The sequence below is a fragment of the Sceloporus occidentalis genome, unplaced genomic scaffold, assembly GCF_023333645.1.
Source record: "Sceloporus occidentalis isolate IW3139 unplaced genomic scaffold, rSceOcc1.0.p SCAF_10, whole genome shotgun sequence".
Lineage (NCBI taxonomy): Eukaryota > Metazoa > Chordata > Lepidosauria > Squamata > Phrynosomatidae > Sceloporus > Sceloporus occidentalis.
Genome location: NW_028316990.1, coordinates 18,874,956 through 18,890,735, shown reverse-complemented (window position 1 = coordinate 18,890,735; position 15,780 = coordinate 18,874,956). Strand labels below are relative to the sequence as shown.

The 15,780-nt window shown below is 43.8% G+C and overlaps 1 protein-coding gene across 2 annotated transcripts in view; it reads left to right on the top strand.

Moving 5' to 3' along the window:
• The first annotated feature begins 5,858 nt into the window (after window positions 1–5,858).
• LOC149306013 (solute carrier family 12 member 4) overlaps window positions 5,859–15,780 on the top strand; it is a 41,707-nt gene continuing 31,785 nt past the window's right edge. For both annotated transcript variants that reach the window (XM_089540521.1, XM_089540520.1), the window contains exon 1: window positions 5,859–6,115. In XM_089540521.1, the coding sequence (XP_089396647.1) occupies window positions 5,932–6,115 (184 nt within the window). In that variant the 5' untranslated portion in view covers window positions 5,859–5,931. The remainder of the gene's footprint in view (window positions 6,116–15,780) is intronic.

The following is a 15,780-nucleotide window of genomic DNA, read 5'->3' as shown; positions in this document are numbered from 1 at the left end:
TCCATATTGAACTGTGTGACAGTTATTTAAGGTAAAAATTAAACAAAAATTAGCAAGGGGTGGCTTTGAACAGAGGAATAGAAAAGGGGTTTATCACACATAGGGAAAATTGGGGGGGTTAAACTTGCATTATCAAGTGATATTCATGCAATCGCGGTAAAGATTTTCACACACGATTGCGATTTAAGATGACTTATCCCAGGAATAACCAGGGAATAACCAGCAACAAATCATTCATGGATAAATCCTGGTTACTTCCCAAATGCTGAAAATAGAGCTGTCATTCAACAGTGATTGACACATTTCAACAAATGCATAGCTTGCTCCCTTGGCTTTCGCCTTAAGTACCTTTTGTCATACAGGTGGATGAGAAACAACACAATTAGCATTGTTCAAGTGTCATATTGTGAAAACCGTGCACAGGGCATTAGCGCCTTCTGGTGGCCTTTATAATTTGAAACGGTTCCTTTTATTCAAATAAGAGCCTCTTATTTCTATCCTGCCTTATATCAAAAGAGCTCAATGAGTGTACAAGTAAAAACAATGCCAACAAGTTAAAACAATAACAATAATTAGAATGTATTAAACATGACTAGCACATTATATGACTAGCATGTCTAAAAACTGTTTGAGCAAAGGCCCACTTGCACTCTCGAAAACATTTTTAATTGTTATGGGCAACATGTTGTTACAAAAATAATATGCAGGCTACACAACAATGAAGTCTCAACTTACTGGTAGACAGTGTTGTGTAATGGTTTGAGTGCTGGATTATGTCTCTTCTTCTGAGGCTGAGAGAGTGTGACTTGTCTAAGGTCATCCAAGACTAGGGTTTCAATGGCTGATGGCAACTCTAAGGCAAACATATCATGGCATCTACGGACCAGGGTTCAAGTCCCAGCTTGGTCATGGAAACCCACTGGTTGAATTTGTTGCACACTCTCAGCCCCAGAAAACCCCATGGTATTTCCACCTTAAGGTTGCCATAAGTCCGTAATGACTTGAAACTCACATTGTTCCACCGACGGTTGTCCTTTCAAGTCACTTCAATGACACAACAACAACAACAATAACAAAACCTGCTGGCAAGCATAGATATAAGTACAGAAAAACAGTGTTACTGAACTACAACTGTCAATATCAAGCATGCAATAGCAGCAATCCATTTTGTAGATTGGTTTAAGGGGCCATTCAGACTACCTTTTAGACCTAAAGTCTCTTGTGACTATACATCAGTGGGAAACATTGCTCTAAAACATTGTTCCACTGTCTGTCGTCCTTTACACATTGAAAATAAGCCACATGGCTAAAAGAAATCACCATTCTTGCCTTGACTTTTCAATACTCGTAATCTACTTGTTAACGCCTCATTAAGTGCAAGTGACCAAATCCAGTTTATCCAGGACTGAAAACATAAATCCTTCAAATCCTCCCAATACATGGCTATTTTGGTCCTAATATCACATTCAGGCCATTGGAGTGTGCGGATTCATTTGCTACCAAAACATTATCAATACTAGTAATCATTGGTCATTTTTTAATAGTCTTTAATAATCTTTTGACTCATAGTTACTTTGTACTAGAAGCCTGTAAACTTTGGGCAATTTAGCCAAAGATGTAAAAATGAGCCAATGTGTCAGCATCCTCGCAAAAGAACGGAGGACACAACTAGTTTAGTTACACTGCATGGGTTCAGTTACTTACGATGGATAGACCTGATGTTAATTTACCTGGGAATATTATTTGCAGCCTGCCCCTGGCTTTGGCTTACGTTCTAGAGTAGACCCACTGAATCAATGGGATTTACCTATGTGTTGACTCCCCAATAATCGATCGAATGGTTCATCTCTAAACTGGGAGCAACGCGCAAGATGCCAGCCTAAACCTGACACTTTGGATTGGTTTCCCATGGCGTTTTCCTTCAGCGATTTCCAAACTTCAGTGTTTCATACTTCAACTCCCAGAAGCCCCAGCCATCTTGGTCAACACTCAGGAATTCTGGGAGCTGAAGTCCAAAAGTCTGGAGGACCAAAGTTTGGGAATCACTGAGTCAGGAATAGCTCTTGTAAATTTAACCCTGGTGTCCTCTGATTTATTAAATGGTCAGCTGCATAGAATTAAGGATTAGAGGAACTAAATTCACCTGGAAGGGAAAAGAAAGCAAAGCTATCCATCCATCGTTTCCATATAGTACTACAGTGGTTAAGATAAACTCAGAGATGATATATATTTTTATGCTCACATTGCTCTTTATCATTTGAAGGACCATATCTCCCTTTATGAACCTGTTAAGAGTTCCAAGATCATTGGAAGAGGGCCTTGTCTCTGACCCACTTGCCTTCTCAGGACTGTTTGGTGAGAACAATTGATTGATTGATTGATTGATTGATTGATTGATTGATTATTGATTGACTGGATTTATAGCCCACCGTTCTCCCAAAAATGAGACTCAAGGCTGCTCCCAGACGTAAGAACCCCTTCCCAAGAGAGGCTCCTCCTTGCCGCCTTTCCACTTGCAAATCGAAAACATTCTTATTCTGCCAGGCTTTAAGACACTGACCGTGATGGATTTTTAATAGTGCGCTGTGCTTTGCACCATTTGGTTTTGCTATATGGTGCTATTGTGAGAATATGTTTTAAGTACCATGTTGAAGTGGTGGTTTTGTTTGTTGGGATATATAGTACTTGGCGAGATACAGTACCTTGGTACTTTGTTTCTCCTTCTCTTTTTTGGCCTTTTTCGGATCTCTGCTTGGCCCCGATTGCATTTTGTAGAGGCGGGATATAAATAATAATAATAATAATTATCATCATCATCATCATCACCTTATTACAGAAAATTATATATATATATATATATATATATATATATATATATAATCTGCCTTCAAGTTGCCTTTTAATGTATGGTGACTCCATGAGTTTTATAGGGTTTTCTTAGGCAGGGAAGGTGGCTTTTTGCCAGTTCCTTCCTCTGAAACATTGCCTACAGCATCTGATATTCATTGGTGGTGTCCCATCCAAGTACTAACCAGGACTGAACCTGCTTAGCTTCCAAGATCAGATGGGATCCGGTGCCTTGGTGTCTGTCTCTCTCTCTATATGGAACATTTTGAAGCCGTGTATGTTTGAATCCATGGATAAAGAACCCATGGATATTAAGGACCAGCTAGTTTGCTCTCATGATACAATGAGTGTATGAGTCGCGCACAACATTAAATATTGAATTTTCCAGAAACGGCTTGTTTTCCCATGCAATGCCTTTGTTCTCACTAAGCTTGGGAATGCAACAAGGAAAAGGATCTTCATCAAGGCCATGGGAAAGAATCTCAGTGCAATCTTCTACAACATGTTTACTCAGAGGAAAGTTTCCAATGCTCCGCGCAGTGTGTGTACGCTGCGCCCATAAAGCAGTTCGGTTCCATTTTAGTCATGCCATGATTCCAGGGCCCTGATCCATTCAGTCTCCAGGCCAAACAAGGCTGGGGAGTTGGTCCCTGCCCATCTCAATCCATGGGGAAAGATGAGTACCAAATGATGATGATGATAATGATGATGATGATGATGCTTGAATACACATGTCCTGGTTTCCATCTCTTTTTTGATACCGAAGACAGTACATGATGACGGTGGTATGTGTGCAACTGATGTTGCATTCTTTTCTAATGCATATCTGTTGGTCATTAGTTGTTCCCCACCTCAATCCATGGGGAGAGATAGTTAAGAGGAGATGATGATGATGATGATGATGATGATGATGATGATGCTTGGCCACACATGTCCTGGTTTTCATCTGTGAAATGTTGGAGAGCATGCTTTCTCCATATCTTTGCTCACACTGAAAGCAATACATGTGGATGGTGGTACGTGTGCATGGCTACACATGCTTTCAGGACGAATTCCCAGTGAACCCAGTGGAATGTCTGAGTAAACATGGAGGAACACCCTGCGGACATTTCAAGTAAGGATATGCTGGGTTTTGCAGGAAACTGGCTCACTTTTGGGCTCAAGAATGGAGACCTATTCAATTGAAGACGGCATTTTATTTAGAGAGAGTGCCAGTCCAGATGTAGGCGCCCAAATCTAAACCATCTGCCACCAAAACGAAACCCACACTTTGCCATTTATAGCAGTTTTGGGAAATCTACCTAGCAACAGCATGAAACAACAAACAGCAAATCATAGGAGGAGACTGGAGATACATTAGCCAATCGGGAAAGAGCAATCATCAAGCTCTAAAGGAGAGTTACAAAGTGTTTACAATGTGCAAAAACAATTCATGTTGAACTACACTGTTACATTTGAGATTGCTAGTATCTCAAATGCAACTAGGTTGCATTTGAGATTGCAAGTAGTAGTAGGAAGTGCTAGTTTTAGCCAAGGATGGGTCCAAATCCTCTTGCAATAATGTCCTTTTCCTTGATGTTTTTTGCGCTGCAGCTTCTACATTTTTCCTTGGTTCAGAATTATTATTAGTAGTAATATGTTTTTCTACCTTACTTTGGCCTTATGGGATGCATCTACACTGTAGAAATAATGCAGTTTGACACTACTTTAACTGCCATGGCTCCATCCTGCAGAATCCTGGGATTTGCAATTTGGTGAGGCACCCGCACTCTTTGGCAGAGAAGGTTAAAGACCTTGTGAAACTACAGATCCCAGCACTGAAAGTGGCGTCAAAGTGCATTATTTCTACAGTGTGGATCTGTTGTGTTGGCAGTGAATTGTGGTGCCCAGAACTGGACACGTTATTCCAGGTGAAACCTGACCAAAGCAGAATAGAGTGGCACTGTTGCTTCCTTTCATTCTAGACACTCTCCTTCTATTGATGCAGCCCAGAATCGCGTTGGCCTTTTTAGCTGCTGCATCACTCTTGGCTCATGTTCAACTTGTGGTCTACTAGGACTCCTAGGTCCCTTTCACATGCCGTCTTCTAAACTTCTCAACATCCTTTTTGAATTGCGGTGAAGTGGACATAGTATTATTCCAAGTAGAGCAGCACTCTGACATCCCTCAATCTGGACGCTGTACTCTTATTGATGCAGCCTAGAATCACATTGGCCTTTTGAGCTGCCGCATCACACTGTTGACTCCTCATGCCATGGTGGGCTTCCATGGCCCAGCTGGGATTCGAACCCTGGTCTCTAGAGTCCTACTCCAATGCCCATGCTCCTAACTTTAAAACCAGAGCTGAGGGGTGGTGGTTCAGGACTGCTTCCTCTGTCTGAGGGGAACCCCACTTCCATGTACTAGAAGAGTTTCTTCCTGACGTTTCAACTGCATCTGTGGCTGGCATCTTCAGAGAATGCTGGCATGGAAGTGGGTTGTGTGTGTGTGTGTGTGTGCGTATGTATACACACACACACACACACACTCCTCCCTACCCAGGGTCACACAGTATATGTGTGTGTGTGTATATATATATACACACACATACACAACTCTCTTCCATGCCAGCATTCTCTGAAGATGCCAAAGCCACAGATGGTGGCAAAACGTCCGGAAGAAACTCTTCTAGAAGATGGCCACAGAGCCCCCCAAACCCACAAAGACTATGGATGCCAGCCATGGAAGCCTTGGCCTCCACAAAGGCCCATCCCTTGGGGCTGGCAAGGCAGAGGCCAGGCCAGGGCAGCTGGGGCTGGGGCTGGGGCTGGGGCTGGGTCTGGGTCTGGTAGGGATCCTGAGGCGCCCTCTGCCTCTGCGGGAGGAGCCAAGGCGGCGGCCAAAGTTTTTGCCCCAGAAGAGGCCTGGAGCGAGGAAGAGGGAGGGAAGGGGGGGTGAGGGGTGGCGTCGTCGTCGGGGAGGAGGAGGAGGAAGGGAGGAAGTGACCCAAGGCCCCTGGAATGCCAGCCTGGCTCCCGAGGAGGAGAAGGAGGAGCAGGAGAAGGAGGCAGAGGGGCTCCTCGCTCTCCCTGCCGGGCCCCAGCCATGCCCCACTTCACCGTGGTCCCCGTGGAGGACAAGGGCGGCCCCCGGGGGGCCTACGACCACCTGGAGGGCCTCAACTGGGTGGACTATGGCCAGGAAGGAGCCTCCTCCCGAGGGGAGCCCCGGGGCTCGGCTTCTGCCTCCCGCCCAGGAGAGGACCCCTACGACTCCATCGGCTCCGACGGTCAGCCCCAACTGCACTCCTTGCCTCCGCCTCGCCCTTCCCTTCCTTGCCCTTCCTTTCCTCCCTCCCTCCTTCCCTTTCTTTCTTTCTTGCCTTTTCCCCTTCCTTCCTTCTTTCTTTTCCCCCTCCCTCCCTTCCTCCCTTCCCTTCCTCCCTTTCTTCTTTCCATTATTTCTTTCTCCTTTTCTTCCTTCTTTCCTTTTCCCCTTCTCTTCCCTCCCTCTTTCCTTCCCTTCTTTTCTTTCTTTCTTTCTTTCTTTCTTTCTTTCTTTCTTTCTTTCCTTTTTCCCTTTCTTTCTTTCTTTCCCTTTCTTCCTTCCTTCTTTCTTTCCCCCCTCCCTTCCTCCCTTCCTTTCCCTCCTTCCTTCCCTCCCTTTTCTGTCCATTATTTCTTTTTCCTTTTCTTCCTTCTTTCCTTTTCCCCTTCTCTTCCCTCCCTCCTTCCTTCCCTTCTTTTCTTTCTTTCTTTCTTTCTTTCTTTCTTTCTTTCTTTCTTCCTTGGCTCTCCTCAGACAAAGGCTCCCCTCTTCCTCCTCCTCCTCCTCCTCCTCCTCCTCCTCCTCCGCTGCCTTTGTGTCACTCCGTTCCTCTTTCCTGACCAGGACCAAGCCGCTTTCGTCCCGCTTTTATCTGCCGGGGTCTGAGAGTCTCCTGGGCCTGAAGGAGGAGGAGGAGGAGGGCATCGGTTGTAAACTGGTAGCAAGGAGAATCTGTTTGTAGTTGAAACGGTACTACTGCGCAGTGTAACTACTCTTCCCCAAATGCCATAAGCCATAGTTTGGCTCAGGTGCCACCACAAACTACCATTCCCCAAACTCAAACAAGCTCCTATTCCCAGAACTCCATGGTTTGGCTCAGATGCCACCATAAACTACAATTCCCAGAACTCTAACCCTAACAAGCTACTATTACCAGGACTCTAACCCTAGCCAACTATTATTCCCAGAACTCCATACTTTGGCTCTGGTGCCACCTCAAACATTCCCAGGACCCAAACCTAACATAGTTTGTCTCTGGTGCCACAATAAACTGCTATTCCCAGAACCCTAACCCTAACTCTAACAAACTGTTATCCCAGAACTCCATAGTTTGTCTTTGGTGCCACAATAAACTACAATCCCCAGAACCCTAACCTTAACAAACCACCATTGCCAGCACTCCATAGTTTGGCTCTGGTGCCACAATAAGCTACGATCCCCAGAACCCAAACCTTAACAAACCACCATTGCCAGCACTCCATAGTTTGGCTCTGGTTCCACCACAAACTACTATTCCCAGAATTCCATAGTTTCCAAAGAACTACTTAAAAGACTTTGTTGGTAAACATGGACCAAAGAAGAACCGCATCCTGTACCTTTTCCCTCCATTTCGCTCTGCTTTCTCTATGCGCCACATCTGCTTATTTATATACCTAGATTGTTCTCTGACCTCTACAATCTCTCTCTCTGTTGTTGTTGTTGTTGTTAATATGGACCCAGAAGACTACATTTTGAAGGTGTTTCTATTCCCAGCTCAGGCATCTGAAACCTTGCAACGTTGTTCTGCGCATGTTGGTTAGGCGATAAATGGTACCACTCTTTTGTGGATGATGGATGCTATTGCACTTTGAGACATGGCTACTTTTGGATAGGAGGAGATGGGAGTGAGCTTAATTCTGCCGCTCCAGAGACTAGAACAAGATCCAATAGATTCAGATTAAAAGAAAAGAAGTTTCACCTAAATAGCCAGGAAGAACTGAACTGTAAGAACTGTTCAACCTGGAAAAGGTGGCCTTGGCACATGGTGGGCTTTCTAATTCATAGGTCTTGGCATATGTCTGCCAGCTTGACCCATTATTTTGCACCTGGTTTGGTTTGGTTGGTCCTCAGGGGCCTAGTTAAAAGGAAAAGGGTCACACAAAAGTGAAGGCGAAGTCTGTCATGGCCGGCATCCTTATTTTTATGTGGGTTTTTCGGGCCATGCGGCCATGTTCTAGAAGAGTTTATTCCTGACATTTTGCCAACATCTGTGGCTTTGGCATCCTCTCTGAAACTATGGCTCCCGCAAAAGCTTCATGTTTGCCCAGAGCTTGGGAAAAGCTGCTTTCCCAAACTCTTGTAAGTCTCCCCATCCTGACTCCAAAGGTTTCCACCTTCTCGGCTATTTTGGTTCTCACTCGCTTGGGAAGACTGTTGATGCCAGGGCAAAGCCGGAGTAGGAACAACCCTGAGCTGTTCATTTCAAATACAGAGAAAGGGCGGCGTCGCCTTGGGATATGTTTTCAGTAACTCACCGCCTTAGAAAATCTGTCTTTACTGAAACTGGGCAAGTCTCCGCTGGAATGTTTATTATGACCAGAGGCTGTCTTGAACTGCAGTTGGGAGGAAGAAGCGTCTTCACTTTGCAAGACCTTTTAAAAGTGTGACTTTTACCCAAAGCTTGAATTTATACTTCCTCTGAAGAAGTGGATTTTGATCTATGAGTGTTTATGCTGAAACACATCACTCCAAAAGGTGCCGTAAGACTCCTTCCCGTCTCTACTTTTCATATTGCAAAAGATTAACATGGCAATAGAGCCAGGTTGGTACAGTGTTTTGGCTGTTGGACCAGAGACCAGAGTTCAAATCCCTGCTCAGCTGTGGAAACCCAGTGGGGGACCTGGGGCAAGTCACACTCTCTCAGCTTCAGAGGAAGGCAAAGGCAAACCCACTCTGAGCAGATCTTGCCATCGCAACTTGTAATAGATTCACCATAAGTCAGAAATGGCATGAAGGTGCACAAGAACAACAGCATGGCAGTCCCTTTGAACATTTGTTGGTTGTGTTGGTTGTCACTGACTTCGACTTATGGTGACTATATAGGGGTGTATATGGAGTCCAGTAACTAGGATAGCTTTAAAATTCAGACAAAAACCCAGAGCAGGTTTACCATTTCAATGACATGGAAGCCCCCAGTTGCCACTGGTGGATATATAATACAAAGCTACAATGAATGGGAGAGATGTGGCATTTAGCATCAAATGAGAACCAAGGGCCTGAACAGACAGGCCAAAATAAAGCTGCTTTGGGTCACTTTGGAGGTATGCTGTTTAAATGATGCATGTGTCCTAAAAGGGCAGAAACCGCATCAAAGCCATGCTCTAATCTTAAGGACTGGAGCACAGCTTTGGCGCAGCTTCTGGCCTCTTAAGATGCATGTGTCATTAAAATAGCATACCTCCAAAGTGACCCGAAGCAGCTTGATTTGGGCCTATCTGTTCAGGCCCATTGTTTGATTTAGGTAACCTTAACAGTGGCAACCTCTTGCGTTACTTATTGCAATGCTGCAATGACACAATAGCCTTCCCCATCCTAGCACCTTTCAGATGGGGTGGAACTAGAGCTCCCAGAAGCCCCCAGACATTGTAGTAATGGATAATGGATGTTGTAGTCCCAACAAATCATGCAGGTGTAACATTAGAGAAATATGAGTTAGAGCAGTGGTTCCCAAACATTGATCCTCAAGATATTTTAAACTTCAGCTCCCAGAATTTCTGACTCTTGGCCAGGCTTAGTGGGCTTCTGGGAGCTGAAGTCCAAAACACTTGGAGGCCCGAAGTTTGGGAACCGCTGGTCTAAAGCAGTGGCTCCCAACCGTTGGTCCTCCCAGAAGCCTCAGCCAACTTGCCCAACAATCAGGAATTATGGGAGCAGAAGTCCAAAACATCTGGGCGACCAAATATTGGGAAGCTTCCATGAAAAGAACTCTGGATCCAGCTTGTTGACTTGAATACAGAGGTATATATAGATTATGCTATTCTTGACCCAAGTGCTTTCTCTTTTAGTTACATAAATGTGTGATTCTTTGAAAGAAAAAGATTATGCTATCTAATCTCTGGCTGCAGTTTGGCATGTTGGCCTTTACCTCCTGTGACTGTTTGCTTTCTTTGACTTGTAGAGTCAGTGTGGGTTATGTAGGGTCTTGATTTTATAATGATGGGAGGTTGTGCCAAATGTGCAAACACACCATGCACCACATTGGCACTGCATGCAATGCTAGTCCTCACTGCACATGCTCCCAGCTCCCCACTCCCTTGTTGACCTTGTGGACAGACTGTGCATACCTGGTGTACCTAATGAGTCTGGGTACAGTCGCATCATTGTAGATCCAAAAGTTACAGCTTCCCTTAGGGTCTCCATAAATCATAAAACTGCTTGAAGGAACCCAACAGCAGCAGCATGGCATGATGGATGCTAATGCTTGGAGTTGAGGTTCAACACCCAGAATCTGTTTCTAAACCAGCTTGGATGGTTTGCTTCACAGAGTTTGGGGAAATTAGGTTTTGTATTGGATTGGGACCATGTACATTTATTGTTATTGTTGTGTGCGCGTTCAAGTCATTTCTGGCTTTGGCTAGAAATGAAAGCTAAACCTATCTCCAGTTCGCTCCATATATCTGAGGAAGTATGGAGAAAGTAGACCTAAGCATATGAAAGTTGATACTACTACTTGTGTACAGTTAGTCTCAGAGGTGCTACAAGATCCCTTTACATGCTGATATTCCAGATCAACAGGGCTATGGTCCAGAACGCACTACAGAAGTCATCCAGTTTGAGACTGTTTTAGAATCATAGAGCTGGAAGAAACTACAAGGGCCATCCAGTCCAACCCACTGCCATGCAGGAAATCCAAATCAAAGCATCCCCGACAGATAACTGCCCTGACTCGATGCTAGGGAGTTCTGGGGACTGTAGTTTTGTGAGACATTGAGCCACCTCTGTCAGAAAGAGCTCTGGCGCCTCAATAAACTACAATTCCCAGGATTATTTCTGCAGTGTGGCAGCAGCCATGGTTAAACATTCAAAACGATGTAAAATTTTATTTGGATAATGCTTAATAGGACATGATAATATGGATAAGAAAATGTATTTAGAGGCAGAGGAAAAGGAAACGAAGAGGAAGCGAAGGCCGGATGGATTTTAATGCGCGCCAAACCTTCCAGGGAAGGAAGTTGCAAATAATTTACGTTGTTTGTAATGAATCACGATTAGAAGCTGGGTGAACGTTGTTTGTGCAAAGTACCAGTTTGTGGGAATAATTGGTGAGTGTACTTGATGACTGGTTTGTGTAATTTGTGACATTTAATCGGTTTGCGCAATGGACGTGTGCTGTTTCAAATGTTGATGAAAATCAGGAGGAAAAAGAGAAAATCAAAACTTAAATACAAAGTTTAAAAAACAGTTAAACTTTTTTGGTAGACTCATAGAAATGTAGAACTGGAAGAGACCACAAGGGCCATCCAGTCCAACCCCCTGCCATGCAGGAAATCACCATCAATAGCTCAGTTACACATTAAAATATTAAAATGTATTAAAAACTATCAACAAAACTTAATGTGACTTACATTGGTCACCCTGAGAAGTTGTTGAATGTAGTCTGAGAAACACAAATGAATGTTAAAACATTAAATAGCATGGAACAAGAGCGTTTGGGGTGTGTGATAAGCATTTCACCAATTTAAGGTGAGTAGCAGTATATAACCTGCATCCCTATTGTTAGTACCAACCAGAGGAGACCCATTCAATGAGTGGGATTTACCAACTGGTTGACTCACCATTTCACAATTGATTCAGTGACTCCAATTAGGATTAACCAATAGGATTCAGTCCTATATCTCCACCTATCCTAGCGGGGTTCATAGTTCACTGATGGAGCATGTGCTTTGAAAGTGGGTGGGTCCTCCATCCCATATTTGCCTACATCTCTAGTTGTAGGCGATGTGGAACACGTTTCTCCGGGATCTGGAGGAACTACTACCCATCGGAAAATGGACTAAATAGATGGATAATCGGACCTAATGTGAAGCAGCGTCGGTCCAGTGTCTGAGATGACCAAAGCTGAGGACAATATGGCTGAGGCCACCCAAGTTCTAGAGGGTTCTGTGACAGTTAGTGGTGAGTAGTTTGGTTCTTTGGTGAAGAGACAGGAGGTCAAATGAGATACAAAACCGCTTGTGTAACTTGGATGTGTAGCTTTAACAAGGCTAATTTGACATGTCTTGCAAAAGCATTATCTTTTGCTGTGAGGTCAGTCTCTGAAGACGGATGAGGCTTTGTCTCAGCTTGCTAGATATTCAAAAGCCAATACTTTTTGGGTAGGTCTACATTAAATCTCTCTTTTCCTGGAGCATTTGGTGATGTATAGGAATGTTCTCTGTGTGAGAGCTTTGCGGCTGGTGCCCACCACCACCAAGTTGTAGTACTATGGGCACAATAATTAATAATATTAATATTCTTTAATGCTGTCCTTTCCATAATATTTAATGCTGTCCTTTCCATCAAAAGTGGTAGGTGCCAGCAAGATCTATTTTGTATTGCTCTGTTATAAGCAGTGTATTTCCCAGTGTTAAAATCTGCGGTGCTAATGTGGTCTTGCAAGAGGACTCTTAAGTGAGGATTTGAACTGATTCTGAGTGCACCACGCAGCATCTTTTGGGAAAGGCATGTTCCCAAGGTTTTTACATTTCACTGTATTGTGACTCTGGCAATCCCAAATTGTGCGTTGAGAGGAGCAGAATACTGCATCGTGTAGAAGAGAAGGTTAAGAGGTGATATGATAGCCCTGTTTAAATATTTGAAGGGATGTCATATTGAGGAGGGAGCAAGCTTGTTTTCTGCTGCTCCAGAGACTAGGACCCGAAGCAATGGATGCAAACTGCAGGAAAAGAGATTCCACCTCAACATTAGGAGGAACTTCCTGACAGTAAGGGCTGTTCGACAGTGGAACAAACTCCCTTGAAGTGTAGTGGAGTCTCCTTCCTTAGAGGTCTTCAAACAGAGGCTGGATGGCCATCTGTCGGGGATGATTTGATTGAGATTTCCTGCATGGCAGGGGGTTGGACTGGATGGCCCTTGTGGTCTCTTCCAACTCTACGATTCTATGATTCTATGAGTGTATAAATTGAGCAACTGAAGCAGATACAGGTCAGAATTCACTTAGGAATGCAAGCATGCACAAGTCACACTGTGCATGCAAAGCCAAAAAGCTACCATTGCACAGTGGACATATTCTGCTGGTGGCAGTGGAAACAGAGTTGTAAAGACAGCATGTTTTATCTGTGCCTGGTTTTTGCAAGTTGATGGTGCGTCCATTACTTTGAATTTTGGTTGTGCATCCTGGACTTTGTGAGACTTTGTGGCATTGTGGTTTGAGCCTTGGACTATGACTCTGGAGACCACTGTTCGATTCCCCACTCGCCATGAAACCTGCTGGCTGATCTTGGACAAGTCACACTCTCTCAGCCTTAGGGGAAAGCAATGGCAAACCTCCTCTGAAGAAACCTTGCCAAGAAAAGCCCCTGATAGGTTTGCCTTGGGGTTGCCATAACCTGGAAATGACTTCAAGGCACACAATAACAATAATCCTGTACTTTGCATTGTGGTTGTGCATCCTATACTTTGCACTGTGATTATGCTTTGGAGTTGGTGCATTGTAATGTGCAGTGGTACCCAGTGACTTACATGTTGCACGATGTTGCTGTTCTACATGGGGATTGCATATACTCCCATGATATATATTTGCATCCAAGTATTTATGCTACACTAAAGTGACGACAGTGTGGTGTAGTGGTTTGAGTGTTGGACTATGACTCTGGAGACCAGGGTTCAAATCCCTGTTCAGCCACAGAAACCCCTTTGGGCAAGTGCTACTATCTCTATTTCAGAGGAAGATAAAGACAAAGCCACACGGAACAAACCTTACCAATAAAAACTCAGGTTTGCCATAGGGTCACCATAGGTCAGAAACTATTTGAAGATACACAACATCAAAGGCATTTTGGGTTGAGGCCACAGAGCATTTTATCTGATTTATTATAATTCTGTATTTATTTGCTGTTTTGCATTCTGGTTTTGCTGCATTGTGGGAGAGGCTAGGCTATAGGAATTCTTCCTTCATTTGCTGAATGCATTGTCCATTTGATTTTGATTTGGTTTCTTTTTCACTCTTCTTCCAGAAATGAATTCCAGATTGGTTTCTACATTCTTACTCTGTATTCTCTGGTATTTCCAGAAACTTTGTATGCAGATTTCAAGCAAGTCATTTCTTACTTTCAGTTAGTTACCAAGGGAATGCAAACATAACAAATATAGGAGCTGTAGGTGTGAATGATTTTCAGTGTATTGCTCTGTGAAATGCTAGAAATTTGGGAACTGAAAGAAAATTTCATGAGGGGGTGGAATGCCCTCACCCTGCTTTCCAAATGGAACACAATTTTGCAATTGTATATATAAAGCCTTTGCCTTGCATCAGAGGCTGCCTTGAAGTGCCAGCTTTGGATGAAAAGAAGCAGGCACACTGGATAACACTTTTCCATGGCCTTTCAGAAATGTCTGGAATTCAAGGATCTTTGAAGACCTTGAGGGAGGACTCTTCCAATGAGCAACCAGTGATATAAATGGCCTTCCGCTGCATTATTTGTTAAGAATGCAACTGACATTTTGCAGCTGGAAAAACGCCTGTCCGCAGCAGTGTGAACCAAAGCCTTTTTCTCTCTGTGTGTGTATGTTTATTTCCACTCAGCATCTGCTGATTTCTCCTTGGAAATCAAAGAAAGCTACCTCTTGTTAGTTAATTCACCACATTCTATTGGAGTCCTAGTCCACTTCTCAACCCAGTTCACCAGACTGGCTCAGAGGCCACCTAATAAATTCACGTCCAAAGGGAAATAGGAAATCTGGATTTCAGGGCCCATTGCCTCTTACTACAGAAACCACTAGCTGGCTCTGTGCTAGCCCTTTTCTTCTGTACACACACACACACACACACACACACACACACACATATTACTTTTTAATAAACAGCTTAAACCTGGCTGTTTGCAGTAGCGAAACCCCATGCTAAGCGGAGATTAAGCCCTTTGCCGGATCTATTGGTCGGCCAAATGCAACTGGGCATAACACTTTGCTCATTCAAGTGGGGTGGTGGTTTTTTTCCTTCTTCTTCTCTGCCTGTCTTTTTCTCCATGAATGAAAAACAACAACAAAAACCTTTGCACTCATTATTTCCTTTTAAAAGTGAAGGTAAGAGAATGGGGGACGCACAGCACCGCAGCAGCATGAAAACGGGGAGCGGTAAGTGCTTTGCAAAGCAAGGGACTCTTTCATGAACAGCTTCCTCTTTCCCAAACCTTAATCGTGAGATTTTTAATGATCCAAATTGGTTTTTTCCCTAACTTTTTGGTCAAAATGTATTTGTGTTACCCTTTGTGTCTTACAAAGTATATATATATATATATCTGTGTTTGTTCCCTTTGTCCATAGAAGAAACTAGATAGGGAGAAGGTAGATCTGGTTGTTCTGTTGGTGGATCTCCGGATAGTTTGCAATATCTTGGCAAGGTTATCTGACCCAAAGCAGTGACAAAATGACTCCCCTCCCATCCCACATCATATTGCTGAAATGAAAAATGCTTGGAGCCACCAGGACTGGGTTTTGGCATAGAAGGAATGAGCTGTATTCATTTCTGGGTTGAGAACAAATTCCTGGGCTCAAAATTCTTTCATTCTCGGAGGATACGTTTTGTGCTTGGTTCCAGTTGCTGCGTCCCTGAGGTTCTAGTAAATAATAAAGTAAACTTCTACTTGAGCTAGAGGATGGGGTGATAAAGTTTTGTTTTGCATCTTTGCATGTAGCTTTCCTTCTGGTTTT